The sequence below is a fragment of the Scyliorhinus canicula genome, chromosome 24 (genome assembly GCF_902713615.1).
Source record: "Scyliorhinus canicula chromosome 24, sScyCan1.1, whole genome shotgun sequence".
Taxonomy (NCBI): domain Eukaryota; kingdom Metazoa; phylum Chordata; class Chondrichthyes; order Carcharhiniformes; family Scyliorhinidae; genus Scyliorhinus; species Scyliorhinus canicula.
In genome coordinates this window covers 14479278-14497776 of record NC_052169.1, presented here as the reverse complement: position 1 = coordinate 14497776, position 18499 = coordinate 14479278, and the positions used below count along the sequence as shown (strand labels likewise).

Genomic DNA, 18499 nt, shown 5'->3' with positions numbered 1-18499 from the left:
CTGGGTGGCATTCTTGTACCCTCCCTGTGGGGTAGATGGGAAGGGGGGGGGGGTTGAAGGATCCATTCGCTGAGGAGATAGTTTAAAACTCAGGCCTCCCTTAATCCAGCCGGAACCTTTGTCATCCGAGCCATAAACTGATTGGGAACTGGATTATTTTGATCATCCCGGTCTCTAATGCTGTTTGATGCGAATATATATCCACTTTTAATCCATCTTCATCACTAAAATCTGTTAAATATCGACAGGACCTTGTAAAGGGAGACCAAGTACCCAAGGTGTCCAGTTCGCATTCATTGAAGTATAAGAAAGGAAATCTGCCGTCCGTGCCTGGCCTGGCCGACATGCGACTCCAGACCCACAGCAATGTGGTTGACTCTTAAGTGCCCTCTGAATTGGCCTCAGTTCAAGGGCAATTAGGAATGGGCAACATCTGGCCAAGCCACCAATGCCCACACCTCATGAACCAATGTAAACAATACATCCATGCCTTCCTTGATGAAGCAGTTGAAGATGGTAGGGCTTAGGACACTGCCCTGAAGACCTCCTGCAGTGATGTTCTGGAACTGAGGGAACCCAACCTTCTGGGAAGGAGATCATCGATCAGTTCAAAGGTGGTGTCAGGAAGCATTTCCTCTCAGAATGGGCAGTACGAATCTGGAACTCTCTCCCACATGAGGCCGTTGAGTCTGGAAGTCATTGAAAAATTGAGATTTTGTTTTGGGAAGGGTATCACAGGTGATGGAACAAAGCCCAACAGTCAAAGAAGTTGAGGAATAAATAGGCAATGCTTGATCTGGATTCTGGAACAAGCTGCCTCAGATGCAAGGGTCTGAAGGGCCTTTTCTGTGCCATCGGCCTCTATGACTCTATAAGCCTGAGGGGCTGAATGAGCTTCTCCTGTTTCTCTGTCACTTGGTCTTTTGAGAGTGTGGATCACACATTACATTCAGGAAAGTCAGCAAGTGTAAAACTGAGGAAGGTGGGGGGGGATTCATTATCAACTCAACTGGTACACACCTTACAGACATTGAAGGCCTGAATTGTGTCATGAACAGTGATGAGTGTATGTTGTATTTAATCGGTGGCTGTTTAATGATCGCCTTCACTGTCTACGATGTGTCGAAACCAGATGGTAAAATGAAACAAGGGAGCCGTTTAAATCCAGTTCTAATGATGTCCTGATTGTGTAGATGCAACACTATTACTGCAGCGTGGAAGTTTGTTATGTTGCCAGAACGCCACATGCGTTGGCTCTTTGCCAGTTGGAGGTGCAGCAAATGGCCACTGAAATAACTATTCAGTTTTATTGCCAGTGGAGAAAGGTTTTGACTTCAAATTTGTGCTCTGCTGATGTGAGAGCCACTGCTGAGTGCAAAACTCAGGGTGGGGCATTCCGCTTCCCTTCACGTCCGGCTTGTTCGGCGACAGGAGCGCAAAATCCCCCGGGAATTCCCAAATTGTATTTCGCACTGACATAAATGCGTGACCCGATTGTACCTCCAACCCCCCCACCCCATCCCAGGGTGCAGTGAGAACAGTGCCCGAGCAGTGACAGAGGGCAGTGTTGGGGTGGAGGGAAGGTTCTAGGTGAGCTCCTTCGCGCTTGGGTGGCCTTTGAAAATGGCGCCCCGCTCCTCGAGGGTTTAGGTGGCTGGCCGGGTGGGCGAATCAAAGGCCACCCCGCCAACGTTACGTTGCGGGACCCCGCCCCTTTAAGATTTTCACTCTTAAGTCCTGCACTGTACGGCAGAGAAAGTCGTCGGTGCAGGCGACGGCTTCCACGTCACTTTTGCCGCCCGCTATCCGCCTTTGCAGAAATGCGGGAAAATTTAGATCAAATGTTTTCATCAGAACCCAGTCCCTTTTCAGTTTTATTGGCCAGAGTGAAAACTCCTTGTGTACTTTCTCCAGCTCTTAAGCCAATGGTTTGACTGATGGGCGGGGGTTCTTGTGTGGAGCGAAGTGGAGATGGATGTGTCTCATTTTACCGGCACACAAAAGCATCACCTCCGCTCAAATTATGACCCTGTCCTCCTCCCCTGGATGAATCGAGTTCCTCACCGATGCACAGTTTGGTCAGCCGTGATCTTCTCTTTCGTCTCATCCCGATTTATTTTCCTTATTCGTTCTGGCAACATGGGCATCGCTGGTGAGCCCAACGTCTAATGCCCATCCCTGAATGCCTTTGAGAAGGTTGGTGGTGAGTCCCCTTCTGAAAGCACCGCAGCCCAGGATGTGTAGTGAGCTTTCTGCAGCACCTTCATGCAGCTGAGTGGCTTGCCCGGCCACTTCAGAGGGCAACCGACAGTCAACCACACTGCTGTAGGCCTGGAGCAAGGTGCAGGCCAGACCTGGCAGGGCTGGCAGATTTCCTTCCCCTGAAGGACCTGAGTGAACCACATGGGTGTTTACAACAATCAGATAAGTTTTGTGTTAATTTTGTTGATAGATTTAGTCATTAATTGAAATTTAATTCAATAAGCTGCCATGGTCAAATTCAAGCCCCTGCAGGATTTTTCAGATGGTTGAGCTTCCCCGCCCCCGCCACCCCAAGAGTCATTCGCGATTGTGTCCTCGCCAAAGGCAGCCATTTAATTGGCTGGAGACGGGACTTCCACCCCTCGCTGGGGAGGAGGTTCCACATCAGAGAGCGTCCGGCCAATCTGATTGGCCAGCTGCTCTGTAGTCCCCGCAGCGCCATTAGCAGCAGTGGCCAAGACTGGGACTACAATATGTCCCCATATTTGAAGTCCAGTCCCAGATAAGTGTGTGAGGGTGCTCTCACAGCGGGGCAGGGAGATGAGGTGCAAGAAGGTGGGGAGATAGGGGTGGGGGTGGGAGGGAACACCAATGATCTACAAGGCTGGAGGTCAGTGCTTAGCCAAGGAGCTCACTGAGCTCTTTCGTTCTATGTGGGAGCAAGGAATCATAGAACATACATAGAACATAGAGAAATACAGCACAGAACAGGCCCTTCGGCCCACGATGTTGTTCCGAACTTTTGTCCTAGGTTAATCATAGATCATAGAATTTTGGACACTAAGGGCAATTTATCTTGGCCAATCCACCTCCCCGCGGCCGCCCCACAAGAAAATATCGGATGGATCTTGTGGGGCGGCGGAGGAAAGGAGGTCCTCCTTCAGAGAGGCCGGCCCGCCGATCGGTGGGCACTGATCGCGGGCCCGACCACTTTTGAGGCCCCCTCCGGTGCAAGAACCTCCCCCACCCCCCACCACAGGCCGTTACAAACGGCGAGCAGCGATTCTCCCAACGGCCAGCCGTGAATCTCGCCGCGCCGCTTTGGTGGGGGGGGTGGGAGAATTGCGTGCGGGTGCCGGGGCGGCGGGGCAGGACTCGCTCGGTGCCCCGGAGATTCTCCCACCCGGAGTGGGGTGGGGGGGGGAGAGAATTCCGCCCCATGAATTACTTTGGGGCTCTCTAAACCTCGGCCCGTAACAAGGTAGACGGAAATGGTTCCGCTGACGGGGGCTTGGTCTTAGAACTTGAGCCAGCGGCGAAACAAGGACATTTTCCACACGAGGGCAGTTAGGGATGGGCAATAAATGCTGGCCGAGCCGGTGAAACTCCCATCCCTCTGAATGAATAGACAGAAACACACGGGGCGGGTTTTTTCCATCTGATCTGATTGAATAACAAAACAAGGCAAATGGTCTGCGCCTCTCCCTGAGACCCGCTATCCTGCAGGCAGTGTGAGCTGGTGACACGTGACCTGCCTCTGGTGTGCAGGGCCTGTTGAAAAGCAAGTTGGATTATTAAACCCATTCAGCAATGCTGCGAGACTGACATAGAGTCACTATCCTGAGACTGTTCCTGACCTAAATAAATGACCTACATAACATCCTGACTAAAGGAGAGGAGCCTGTCTTGTCTTTTGTAAACCATTCTCCACAACCAATTTTCTTTTATAACCAGCACAAATATTTAAGCAAGTCATGGTTGAAAACAAATTGCTTCAATGTGCTTTTTTTTGTCCGTTGTCAGTATATACTTCATATCGCAGCCTACCTTCTCTCAGCTTGAAGGCAATGTCCCAAATTCCTCCCTCGACCAGACCCGTTTCAGAACCATTCTTTTAGGCCTTGTTGATTTGTCAACTTCCCTCAGTTTCGAGACTTCCCTTTTTTGCCCCTCGCTCCCTCGCGGCCTTCGTCCCCCTTCTGCCAGTCCTCAGCCCTGTGGGACCGGACCCACCCACAGTCAGGGGCTGGTTTAGCTCACTGGGCTAAATCGCTGGCTTTTAAAGCAGACCAAGGCAGGCCAGCAGCTCGGTTCTATTCCCGTACCAGCCTCCCCGGACAGGCGCCGGAATGTGGCGACTAGGGGCTTTTCACAGTAACTTCATTTGAAGCCTACTCGTGACAATAAGCGATTTTCATTACATTTTTTTTCATTTTAGCCAGTGTCTTCCTCACAGCCTCCGTGCTCCCACCCGGAGGTCATTCCGGGCTGGATTTTGAGGTCTCTTGGTGGGGTGAGGGAGTTGGGAAGTCTGTGCAGCTCCTACCCCGTGTCTCAGTGCGTAATAATAATCTTTATTAGTGTCACAAGTAGGCTTCCATTAACACTGCAATGAAGTTACATTGCCTTTGTAACTTTAAGGATGGGATAAAACATTCTTTAAACGTTTCCCCTGGGCAGGCGAATCAGCTGGAGGCTGCCAAGAGCGTGTCTTCATTTCATGGGGAGAAAAATCGTTTTTGGAGAGGTGAACGATTCCGTGAGAAATCGGATTCAGTGCGTTTTCTCGCCAGAATAGACACTTTACCATTTTGTGATAAGATTCCGCTCTTTCGGTAGCACAGTGGTTAGCACAGATGCTTCACAGCACCAGGGTCCCAGGTTCGATTCCCGGCTTGGGTCACCGTCTGTGCGGAGTCTGCGCGTTCTCCCCGTGTCTGCGTGGGTTTCCTCCGGGTGCTCCGGTTTCCTCCCACAGTCCAAAGATGTGCAGGTGAGGTGCATTGGCCGTGATAAATTGCCCCTTGGTGTCCAAAACTGTTGGGTTACGGGGACGGGGTGGTGGTGTGGGCTTAAGTGGGGTGCTCTTTCCAGGGGCCGGTGCAGACCTGATGGGCCGAATGGCCTCCTTCTGCACTGCAAATTCTACATGATGTTATGATTCTGCTTCCAGAGACCGGTGAGATAACACCTTATTGACAACTCAATCTCACCACGCCATATTTTATGTAAGCACAGGGGAGCGGCCTTCACAACTTACGACAATTAAAATCCAACCCTATATCCTCCCAGGCCCGTACTCACTCCTATCCCTTCAACTCTCTCATTCACTCCCCCGTCCCAGTCCCAAGTCCTCCACTTGCTCACCCAGCTCTGCAGACTGCATTGGTTCCTGGAATTGCCCTTCATATTTGGGGCTAAGGATCCATATCTTTCCCAACCACAACAGGTCGACTTCCCTCCCCATGCTAGATTTGGAGGGAGGTGGTGGCGTAATGTCACTGGCTGGTGATCTAGAGGCCCTCTGGTGATCTGGGCTCAAACCCCTTCAAAAGGAATTTAAATTCAATGAATCTGGAATTGAAGCCGGTCTCCGTAACGGCGACCATGACAAATATCTTCAATTGTCATAAACCCACCTGGTTCACAAATGTCCTTTCAGGAGGGAAATCTGCCTTCCTTACCTGGTCTGGCCTTCCTGGAACTCCAGACCCACGGCAATGTGGACGTACTCTCTACTGCCTTCTGAAATGTTCAAGGGTCAATTTGGGATGGGCAACAAATGCTGACCTAGCCAGCGACGTCCACAAACAATAAAGAAACATAAATCTCAGCTGTCAGCTCCCGCCCAACATAAGCCTCAATCTTCACATCTTTCAAAGTTCTAATACCCTTACTTCGACAACCCACAGCCCAAACCTTGGCTCCAAATTTCTCTCCTACCTGTGTCTGTTTTGTGGTGTTCTTTGTGTTTCTTATACTCAGGATGGGTATTGTAGTGTTCACAAAGACCACACAAGCTAAGTTCAACAACAAAACTGACTTTTGTTAGACTACTTAATATACAGCTTGACCACTTACGCCTGTAGCAAGCAATAATCTATTGAACTACAATCTACCCTATTACTAATACTTGTCTCATGCACGCTGTCTCAACAGTACTCTGCTCTCTCCCACACTCTCTCCCACTCTCTCCCAGAGGCCTGAGAGTCAGTCCTTTTTATAGATCTGTTCCCAGCTCCATCTAGTGGACAATTATGATATTACATTAACACTTTATATACTAGACATTCTCCATAATAGCTCCATCAGTAGCTCTTGGTAACCCCTCCCCTTCTGGCTCAGACCTTGGGCCTTAGTGACTGTTAACCCATCGCCAAGTCCCCAACTCTGATAGTTTGGCTGCCTCTTACTTTTGTGTTGCATGTCAAAGGTCAAGCATGCAAACTGAGTCAGTTCACAAAACAGCACACGTGTGCGATTGGAGAAGCTGGGGGTAGTTCTCCTTGGAAACGGAACGGCTGCGAGGAGATTGGATGGATGCGTTCAAAATCATGAGGAGATCTAAGTAGAGTCGGTCGAGTGACAACTGTTCCCATTGGCAGAAGGCTCGAGGGCCAGAACAAACAAATTGGCCAGACAAATATCAAATGTGGCCGAAGGAAAAACGTTTGAATGCAGGTCGTGGTTGGGATCTACAATGTGCTGCCCGAAAGGCTGTGGAGGCAGGTTTAATTGCGCCTTTTAAAAAAAGGAACTGGATAAGCAGCTGAGGGAAAATGATGAAGGGGAAAAGGACAAAGCGAGTGGCCTAGGGGCCTCACGGTAGCATGGTGGTTAGCATCAATGCTTCACAGCTCCAGTGGTCCCAGGTTCGATTCCCGGCTGGGTCACTGTCTGTGTGGAGTCTGCACGTCCTCCCCGTTTGTGCGTGGGTTTCCTCCGGGTGCTCCGGTTTCCTCTCACAGTCCAAAGATGTGCGGGTTAGGTGGATTGGCCATGATAAATTGCCCGTAGTGTAAGGTTAATGGGGGGATTGTTGGGTTACTGGGTATACGGGTTACGTGGGTTTAAGTAGGGTGATCATTGCTCGGCACAACATCGAGGGCCGAAGGGCCTGTTCTGTGCTGTACTGTTCTATGTTCTATGTTCTATTAGCAGAGAGCCGGCTCAATGAGCAACAGATAATATCCGGCACGGAGCTTGGGGAAATGGGAATGAGTACCATCCCCGTGGTTCTCGCAGATTACAAGCTCCCCACTAGGGGGGGAGAGAACGCTAATCAACCAACGTATAAAAGGTCGACCTAAGGCACTCGACCAGAGAGAGACCTGGTATGGATTTACCGGGAACTCTATATATCGTATTGTAAATAAATCTAATTCTCTACTCTATTGGGCGTGGACATCCCATATCTTTATTAAAGCTCGCGGGCCAAATGGCCACCTCTGTGCTTCAACCATTCCATGATTCTTTCCCAAACAAAGGAGGCAGCATTAAGGCAAACATAATTGTAAGATAGAGACAAAAGAAAAAAAACAGGGATCGTCAACAACATAAAAAAAAAATGTGTCAGCTGGATTGGATTGGATTTGTTTATTGTCACGTGTACCGAGGTACAGTGAAAAGTATTTTTCTGCGAGCAGCTCAACAGATCATTAAGTACATGGGAAGAAAAGGGAATAAAAGAAAATACATAATAGGGCAACACAAGATATACAATGTAACTGCATAAGCACCGGCATCGGATGAAGCATACAGGGTGTAGTGTTAATGAGGTCAGTCAATAAGAGGGTCATCTAGGTGTCTGGTAACAGCGGGGAAGAAGCTGTTTTTGAGTCTGTTTGTGCGTGTTCTCAGACTTCTGTATCTCCTGCCCGATGGAAGAAGTTGGAAGAGTGAGTAAGCCGGGTGGGAGGGATCTTTGATTATGCTGCCCGCTTTCCCCAGGCAGCGGGAGGTGTAGATGGAGTCAATGGATGGGAGGCAGGTTCGTGTGATGGACTGGGCGGTGTTCACGACTCTCTGAAGTTTCATGTGGTCCTGGACCGAGCAGTTGCCATACCAGGCTGTGATGCAGCCCGATAGGATGCTTTCTATAGTGCATCTGTAAAAGTTGGTGAGGGTTAATGTGGACATGCTGAATTTCCTTTGTTTCCTGAGGAAGTATAGGCGCTGTTGTGCTTTCTTGGTGATAGCGTCGACGTGAGTGGACCAGGACAGCTGCATTCAAAGAAAGTAGAATAGCGAACAGTAGAAATGATGGGTGGAATGCAAACACAGGGACAGGTGAGATGGAATTCCAAGAGAAATGCTGCACAAGGAACTGTTAACATTTAATATATGAACTGAATAATGGACTCAATGGAGTAAAACTTAATGCAATAATGATGAAAAGAAGCTCTTGAGTAAACTCCCCTATTTTTGTCTTTTACAGCGATGAAACCTTTGGAAAATGCTGACGATAAAGAAGGTACGTTCGATTCTTCTCAAATCTGTGGTTTAATCTGGTTTCCTGCAACACCTTCATGTCCAAAAATGTGCAGCTTAGGTGGGGTTGCGGGGATCGGGTGAGGGATTGGGCCTATGTAGGGTGCTCTTTCAGAGGTTTGGTGCAGACTCGATGGGCCAAATGGCCTCCGTCTGCACTGCAGAGATTCTACCAAACGAAACTTGCACTTGATGTGGGGTTTGCTGCAGCTGGGCATCAAGCTTTGCCTGTAGAAATGGCCTCTGGGAGCATCCTACCAGAGTCACTCTCTGATTCTGTCCACTGTGATTAAAGGGGGGTGGGGAACAGGGATGGCCGCACGGGCCGCACACCCGCTCGCAGATTCCTTCTGAGTGGTCCAGTTCGTTTGTACCTATCCCGAGCCGGGGTACATGGGTTGCAGCAGTTCAAGAAGGCAGCTCGCCACCACCTTCTCAAGGGCATTTAGGGATGGGCAATCAACGCTGGCCTCAGCCAGCAGTGCCCACACCCTATGAATGAATTTGGAAAAGCATACTGGGTTACGGTGCTCCAATGGAGGATTGTCCCCTGGCGGAAGCAATGGTACTGAAGCCAACCAACTCCTCACCACCGTGTTCCCGTGACAGACCAGCGACTGAAAAATATAAATGCAAATAGGCTTCAGCTGTCTACAGACCGACGGAGTGAATAAAGTGATTCATCCAGTTGTCCAGTACCACTGTGCAGGATAAGCCAGAGGCACAGCCATCATTTATTTACCAATGATAAAAGGAAGCCTTCACGGGGCGCATGACCTTGCGCAGAATGAAGATCTCGACTGTTCCTCAAGCTTTAAGTTGTTCGTTTTTCCTATTGATTGTCTATTACCGCAGTAAATTCAATGTTCTTCCATTACGCGTCTGCGAAATAAAATCTTGCCACACTCACAATTCTTTCCCCCTCTAAGACAGGCTGAAAACCATCTCCTGTGATTGGAATCAATTCAGGGGCATCCAAGCTTTGTCATATCAGGTCAGTTAGATGAATTCTCAGGGGCAACGTTTCCAATTCATGATTGAAGGAAACTTATCCTCGCTTAATGTGCACCTTCTCATCAGAGTCTTTAGTCGATGTCTTTAAGATTGTGGAAGTGTTCGATAAGGTAGATATAAGATGCTTGCACTAATAGCGAAGTCCAAAGCTAGCAGCTGTAAACGCCGCTAGGGAATTTAAGAGCGACCTCTTTAGCCAGAGACTGGGGGGAGGATGGAACTCGCTGCAACAAGGGAATGGTTGAGGCGAAGATGTCCAGGTTAGTTGGATTGGCCGTGCTAAAATACCCCATGGTGTCCAACGGTCAGGCGGGGTTACGGGGATAAGACGGGGAATGGCCTCGATGGGTCGCTCTTCCGGAGGGTCGGTATGGACTCGATGGCCTGAATAGCCTCCTTCTGCACTGATTCTGACTGATGCGTCAATCCCGATCTCTCTTGAAGCAGACTCAATGGGCCAAGAGGCCTAATTCTGCTCCTATGTCTGATGGTCTAATGATTGGCGGTAAGAGTGGGAGAGACCTGGTCTGCTACGCTTGATACGGAGTGGCGCCTCCTCAAATTATAATGGTAAAAATAAAGTTGCCGTAGTCCAAGATGATCAGAGGCTGCTTTCTCCTTTGAGGGGGTAGAGCTGACCGGTGGTGGTTTAACCTGAGCATCACCGTACATCAGGCGAGGGCAAGGTTGAGAAGATGGTTGTTCATGGATAACCTCCGCTGGTATGGGAATTGAACCCGCGCTGCTGGCCTTGTTCAGCATCACAATCCAGCTGTGCTAAACCGGCCCTCTCCGGCTATAAGCCCCTGGCGATAGACTTGAGGCCTGTTCTGCGAATTACCAACTATGGAAACAGATGGAAGTCAGCCTTAAGAGAATTGGAATTGGTATGTATTTCCAAGTCAGGATGATAATGTTCCTATGTGCCTTCTTGGTTATCGAACAAGCCTGAGGGTATGACTACAGTGCATCCAATAGATAGGACACACTGCGACCATAGTGGCGGAGGCTTTAAATATTTAAACTAGTTGATGGGCTGCAAATCAAACGGGGGTGCTTTGACTTGCTTGCTGCCAGGTTTCTCGAGTGTACTTCGAGCTGCACCCATCCAGGCAAGTGGAGGGCATCACGATACATTTCTCCTGACCTGTGCCTCAAAAGGCCTGCAGCCTGTTTGCGTGGCCAAGCGGTGAGTCACCTGCCACACCATCCCCACCCTCTGACCTGCTGTGGGTGGCCATTGTCTTAATTTGGGGCCAGCCAACTCCCCATACTCAATGCCGACGGAAATATCCCTTCGGCCACGCAGGCAATTGGAAAGACGACTCTGTCCAACCGAAAACACGTACACAGCAGGGAAATACACAATTGTGTAGTGGTTGAGATTCATAAAAGCAGCACAAATATTATTTTTGCATGGACGAAGGAGGAGTAATTTGGGTCATTACTCGCCCTTCGGGACTCATTATCATCTCTCACTTCAGTTCTTCTCGTGTTGGGCGTCTCAAGGGCAGGGAGGCTATAATGCCGTCCCAAGTAATTATTCTGCTTTAAAGTAAGTATTTGTTGTGAACTCGAGGCATTTGGCCAACGTGTGTTGATTTTCATCAGCACTATCTTCTTACTGAGCTCTGCTGGTAGCTAATGAGGAGCTGGGCTGATGGTAACATTTACAATGATCGGCCTGCAGTAACAGATCGGCAATAATGAAGTTCTACTGAATTTCAACCATGCCAGGATTCCAGATTTATTGATCTGAAGTTCTAATTCTGTACTCTCGCCACTTAATGGTCAGCAGCAGCCCCAGCCGTTATAGAGTCAACTTACAAAAAGCAATTGAGATTCTATCAGCAAATGTGTGCCCACAGAACCTCCAGAATAAATCACCACGAATGGTAACTTCCAGGCTTTCCTCCGCTTGTGTGAGAGACCATCATTTCTTACTTGTCCCTGTCACGCTCATGAGGAATGGGTCTCTCTCTCTCTCTTCAGATAGAATTGTTTTAACTCTCTGCCGCATATCGGGTCTGCTGCGCTGTTGCCTCACTTCCTCAGTGAGTAAAGCACGTCCGCATTCTGCAATGCGCCAATTGTACTGCATGGACTCGAGGTTGGCCAACCGATGGGGACCTAGGTTAGAATCTCATTTCAACACATTAGAGGTCATTGGAGTTTGCGGCTCAGGTGGACGTTGGGCTGAGGGAACATGGTGTGCGATAAGGTGCCTCTTAAGGTTCTGCGATTATATACGTTTATATTCATAAAGTGCAGTCGTCAGTTATCATCATCAGAGTAAAACAGAAGATGTAGGGTGGAGAATGGGCAGCATGGCGGCACAGTAGTTATCACCGCTGCCCCACAGCGCCAGGGACCCGGGTTCAATTCCGGCCTCGGGTGACTGTGTTGAGTTTGCACGTTCTCCCCGTGTCTGCGTGGGTTTCCCCCGGGTGCTCCCACAATCCAAAGATGTGCAAGTTAGGTGGATTAGCCATGCTAAATTGTCCAAAGGTTAGATGGGGGTCACAGGGATTGGGCGACGGAGTGGGCCTAGTTTAGGATGTTCTTTCCGAGGGTTTGTGCAGACTCGATGGGCCGAATGGCCTCCGTCTGCTTTGTCGGGATTCTATGGTTCTATGAATGGCAAATGTGATTCTACGAATGGCAAATGCAAACCTGTCAGTTGATTTTTGGGCAACAAATTATTTTAGAGGGATGTTATAGCATGCAACTCAATGTGTCATTTTTCAAATATTAAAGCGTCAATGGTTAATTTGACTGTTAATTGAGGAAGACAGTGGCATGGTGGTATGGTCACTGGGCGAGTAACCAGAGACCCAGGGTAATGTCCTGGGGACCCAGGTTCAAATCCCACCATGGCAGATGGTGAAATTTGAATACAGTAATAATCAGGAATTAAAAGTCTAATGATGACGATGAAACCATTGCCGATTGTTGTAAGAACCCATCTGGTTCGCGAGTGACCTTTAGGGAAGGAAATCTTCCGCCCTTGCCCGGTCTGGCCTACATGTGACTCCAGACCCACAGCAATGTGGTTGAATCTTAGCTGCCCCTCGGAAATGTCCCAGCAAACCCCTCAGGTCAAGGGCAATTAAAATGGATTTTATTCAATCGTGGAGCAGGCTCAAGGGAGCGATTGGCCTGTTCCTGCTATTTGTTTGTACGCACTCCTGACTTGTGGCATGCAGATGGTGGAAGTGGGATAACCGCCGCAGAATTCCCGGCATTTGACCGGCTCTTGTCACCACAAGCTGGGACTCTCCGGGGTCCCAGCCTCGTGTTTCTCAGCATCGGGAGGCGGCTCCTGTTTGCTGCCGGCTGAATTCTCCGTTCCCACCGCCGTCAATGGGAATTCCCATTGAAGTCACCGCACGTCGCTGGGAGCGGGCAGTGGTGCACTGCCTGTGGGATCAGAGTATCCCGCCGCTGTCGCACGGCCAGACAATTCCGGCCATGAAATTTACATGGCTGGTCTGGTTCAGTTTGGTCAATGGTATCCCCCCATTGTTGATAGTGGGGGGATTAAGTGATGGTAATGCCATTGAACTTCATGGGGAGATGATTGCATTCTCTTTGGTTGGGGATGGTCACTGTCTGGCATGTGTCTCATCCTGTCAGTCCAGCCTTACATCTCCCACTCTCCAACGATCAGGGAACAGGAAGCATATCGGAGGGGTTATTGGGTTACAGGGATAGGGTGGAAGTGAGGGCTTAAGTGGGTCGGTGCAGACTAGATGGGCCGAATAGCCTCCTTCTGCACTGTATATTCTATACAGGTGTTGGATAGGACCACAGTATTGTTGCAGGAAGTGTTTTCTTCAGCTATTTCTTGCCTGCTTTCCACTGTTACTCGATGGGCCGAATGGCCTCCTTCTGCACTGGAAATTCTATGATTCCGTGACCTGATTGAATGGTGGGGCAGGCTCAAAGGGCCGAATTGCCTACTTCTGCTCCTATCTTCAATCGCTGTACAGGCTGAGGTTATTCATGAAGCCTTCTCAACCTTGCCGCTTGCCTGAGGTGTGGTGACCCTCAGGTTAAATCGCCACCAGTCAGCCCCCCCCCCCCTCCCCCCCCCCCCCCGCACCCAAAGGGGAAAGCAGCCTATGGTCATCTGTGACTGTGGTGGGTGACTATCACATGCTAGGGTTGTCATTTCCATTCCTAGAATACTCCTATCCCAACGGTTCCAACGTTAACTCAAATATATGTTTCCAATGCGCAAAATCACCGTGTCACATCGTTCCCCAGTTGGAAACAGAGTCTAAATTGCATGGTAACAAAGATAAAACCAAACCAATACTCCTTTTCATTTAGTTGCCTGTACTATTCGAGAACTCCCTAGTCAGCAGATGGTTGGACTGCCGTGACTTCAAGTGAAACCTGATGTTGCATTTCGGCACCTTTCATTGAATCTTTCATTTCTGAGCACTGAATACTCACCCATTCTTTTTCATCTCACTGAACCACAGAGGTTACAGTTGCCAGCCTTAGCCACCGAGTGCTTCAAGTGTTAATTCCTGATTAATTTGCTGTCAGTCTAGATTCAATAAAATCTGAGATGGATTTGCAGGTATCATATCATTTAATAATAACTAACTTGCAAGGCTGCATCAATCCATAGAGCTACAGGACACACATACTGTCTTCTGCAGCATCCAGGAGTAAGAGAAACTCCAAACAAAGGAACACTGGAGATATACTTCAAATTACATCAAGATTCGCATACAAACTTCCCATTGGTCCTTTTACACGCCACCTGACCTGGCCCTATATCCTAATTGGCTCTCTTTATCCTGGGCACATTTTTAACCCAGCATCCTTTTCAGCATGCTCACCACGAGGCTACCACCCCCCCCCCCCCCCCCCCCCCCCCCCCGAGCCATGGTTTGCTCTGCTCTCTCCTTTGTTCCGTCTGTGAACACATTACCTTCAGGGTCCTACTGTCCACTCCCTCACAAGTACTCCTACCCACGGCCTATGTGCTCCTCTGAGATTTAGTTCATTCAAACTCCGTGCCTGTGGTAACACGGTAGGAACATACCTGGCCATATTTCTTTCTTTTGTACTCCTGCCCGGGCAGAAGCACGTTGGGCGAAAAGATCAAAGCGCGCCTGCCCTGCACGTCCGCCTATTTGAATTTAATAGGCCGAACGTCGGGAACAATTGGTCATACCTTGTCCATCTGAGTGTGCACGCTCCCCTTGATCTCCCGGATAGAGGCGAAAAGGAAGATATTATTGTCCCAGTTAAGAGGCGATTTATCCTGGCCAATCCACTACCCTGTACATCTTGAGGTTGGGTTGTGTGTGGGTGGGTGGGTGGGGGGTGGGGGGGGGGGGGGGCTGGTACGCAGCCCTGGGGAGAATGTGAAAACTCCACATGGACAGTGACCCAGGGCCGGGATCGAATCCGGGCCCTCGGCGCCATGAGGCAGCAGTGCTAACTGCCGTGCCACTGTGCCACCCTCAAAAAGGTAGATTGAGAGCACCCAGGCCAAGTGGGGAAAACCCTCTCCGAACCCCTTAAATGATTGAAATTAGTCCAGAGGATCACTTAGGGATGCTCATCATTCCCTTTAGTAACCACCCTTTGTATCCCTGCTCGATTTCCTTTCCTCCCAGCTTTCCACCCAAGTGAACAAGAGGACAATTCTCTAATTACATTGCCAGCCGAAACCTCTGGACTCAAATCTGCTCGAATAATGCTCGTTTCTTCCGCATGTTTCCAACCAAGTGGCCAAGTAGGTTATACTGCTAATTAAACCTGAACGGTAGTTCATCTCTTGGGCGTAGAGTTTATGAATTTTTCATGACAACAACAGCAACATCTTCTCTGCAACACAAAAGAAAACCAAAGATTCACATCATAGCCTGAGGTTGCGTTCTGTAATGAAGATTGCGTGCAGCTAGGAGTATGTTTTTTTATTTGTGGGGGGCGTAACATACCAACGACCATCATGCCCTCTTAACCATCACTCCTGTACGGTAAAGGTTTTATTTAATCTTAATATTGCCCAATTATTCTTCTGTACGTTGAGAATATCATTATAACAAAGGCTGCTCCGTCACATATTCTGTACGCATTTTAGATGAAGTGAAGCTCCTTTACTTCATGATCTTTTGCTCCTGACCCACTTACTCTATTGTCAAACTTTGTAGAGAAAGATTACAAAGTTCTTTGTTAAAATTTTCTTCTGAGCAAAGATTGTGCAAAGTTATCAAAAGAGATGCTTCCATGCCTGGAAAGGGAGCTAAGGATGGATAATATTCCTCCTTCATGACTGTATTATCCGCTAGGAATGTAGGCACTGGAAGAGGCCATTCAGCCCCTTGAACGTGTACCATCATTCATGGCCGATCATCGATTCTTCCAACGAATCTGCAGTTTAAATAGGGCTCCCCAGCACAGAAACAGGCCACACAGCCCAACTGGTTGAAGCCAGTGTTAATGCTCCATATGAGCCTCTTCCCAGTCTTGTACATCTAACCTGATCACCACATCGTTTTATTCCTTACCCCTTCCTTTCTTTTCCTTAAATGCACCTTTGCCCTTCTCCACAATTACACCTTGTGATAGAAAAGTTGACAGATCCCCCTCTGGGTGAAGAGATTTCATAGACGTCAGACAGTACAGAAGAGGCCCTTTGGCACATTGGGCCTACACTGTCAAAACTGCACTAAACCTACACAGATCCCTCTTTCCAGCACTTGGCCCACAGCCTTGAATGGTCATCCACCTAATGTTTAAAGGTTATTATGTTTCCTACCTCTACTATCCTTCCAGGCAGTGCATTCCAGATTCCCAAAATAATTTTCCTCACGTTCCCCGTAAATCTCACCTTAAATTATGCCCATTCGTTATTGAGCCTTCAACTAAGGGGAACGACTGCTTCCTATGCCCCTCATAATTTTAGAAGGAAAGTGTAAAGTCCCAGACGACCATAGACTCCTTTCCTTTTTGAGGGGGAAAGCTGACTGGTGGTGGTTTAAGCTGAGGATCGCCACACTCCTGTGTGATAAAGGTGGTATTTAATCTTAATTTTGGGAGGGGCAAGGTTGAGAAGATGGAGCCCTTCATGAATAACCTCAGCCGGTACGGGAATTGAACTCACGCAGCTGGCGAACCATCACAAACCAGCTGTCTAGCCAAGTGAGCGAAACCGACTCAGTCAGGCCCCCCCCATCAGCCTTTCCTGCTCCAAAGAAAACAACTCGAGCCTATTCAGCTCAAATTCTCCATCCCAGGCAAAGTCCTGATGAATCGCCTCTGCGCCCTCTCTAATGCAATCACATCCTGCCTGTAATGAGGCGACCAGAACTGCACTCAATACTCCAGCTGTGGCCGAACCAAAATCTTGTACCATTTATTAATGACTGGCTTAGTGACAAGATGCTCGTTCCCCCACCCCCTCCTCCCGCAGGTCCATCCCACCCGTCTGCACTTATCCTATCAAACTCCTTCATCATTTTAAAGCCGCCTTACTTCCAGAGAAAATAGCCCCAGCCCGTTCAGCATAGGGCAAACACAAGGAACAGCTCCTCTTCTGTCACCGCGGCCGTGTGTTCAATCTGTTCTCGTCCCTGCTCAGCTCTGCACCACTGTGACCTTTTAGGTACCCGTGAAGCCTGTCCAGATGACTTGGATGTTATTGTTGAGTGAGCGCCAATTTATGTTAGATTTGATGGTTGTGTTGCGTTGAGCCTTGCATCTGTTGGGTAGAGGATTGAGACTATCCAAGCTCATTTTAAGTTGGAAGCTGGTCAACTCCTTGACAAGGGAGTTTGGCTGGAATACCATCTGTCTGGGCTGGATTTGCACCAATGTGTGCCCACTGCCATGCACAGCAAGGAACAAAGAAACAACAGTAGCAAAAACAAGCATGAAACTAGATCCCAAATCCAAAGCTTAGTGATTCACGTTGGCCGAGAGAGGAGTCAAATCTCCCCCTTCAAAATGCATTTATAATAGCTATTGTACAGCGGGTAGTCACGTGGACACTGCGATGACACGGGTACAAAGAGGTCATTGAGCGGGGGCCACAGGAGTTCACCCCCGGAGCACAGACAGACAAACAGCATGCAAGAGTTGCTCAGAGTTAACGATAAACCTTTTATTGTTCTAACTCCTTGGTTGCCAATTGTTGCAACCTAGGTTTTCTACAGTTATGAAGCCAGGTTTTGCTGACTGTACAAATCATGTCAGTATCCCAATAACACAAAATGGCTTTGAGCGTAGAGGAGGTGACGGCTTTTACAGTGGAAGTATCAGTTGGGTGAGATGCAGTAACCTGGGTAGTCTGAAGTTTCTAATTGCGGTGCATCTTCAGCACTGTTCTGAAGAACCTTGGAAAAAATGGCCATGGTAGTCTGGGGACTTGAGGCTGTCTGGGACCTGATGGTTTTGGACATCGATCTGAAGAGCTTTCAGCATCTAACACTTGAAAACCCTGGTTGCAGATCAAAGGAGCCTTGAGCAGGGAACTAAGATGCTGGAGGTGTTAGAATGTTTTGCATTGATGAAGATGCCCAAACTGGTTAGAGCAGCACAGTAGTGTCATAATAGACACCAGTATATCATGATGCAGACACACACTGATGGACATACACAGGGACCAATCAACATGCTATTCATTGAATTGTACACACATTGTATATTGGTGGCTTCGGCACTAAAAGTTAAAATGCCCTGTGGAAATGGAGACTTAAGATACAGAAGATTAAATACACAAGGAGAAGTGGATCCTTGGGCCAAGATTGGACCACTCAAATCCCACAATGAGAGAAATGAAAGGTCCCAGCACTGGTGGAGGTAAGTATGTTCAATGTCAGCTACAGTACTATCATTGATTTTATTCCTATGAAAGTCCTCTCTCTAAGGCAGTATTAATAATGGTCAAGAGGCTTGATCTAGGGCCATCTATAAATGACCTTAATAGGCAACCCGCTCCCAACTATCCGGAATGGCAATGGGAAAGATGCAAGTCCAGCTGACG

General features: G+C 48.6%; 1 protein-coding gene across 2 annotated transcripts in view; it reads left to right on the top strand.

Moving 5' to 3' along the window:
- LOC119956814 (CD276 antigen-like) overlaps positions 1–18499 on the top strand; it is a 330224-nt gene that overhangs the window by 283764 nt on the left and 27961 nt on the right. For both annotated transcript variants that reach the window (XM_038784260.1, XM_038784259.1), the window contains one exon: positions 8420–8455. In XM_038784260.1, the coding sequence (XP_038640188.1) occupies positions 8420–8455 (36 nt within the window). The remainder of the gene's footprint in view (positions 1–8419; positions 8456–18499) is intronic.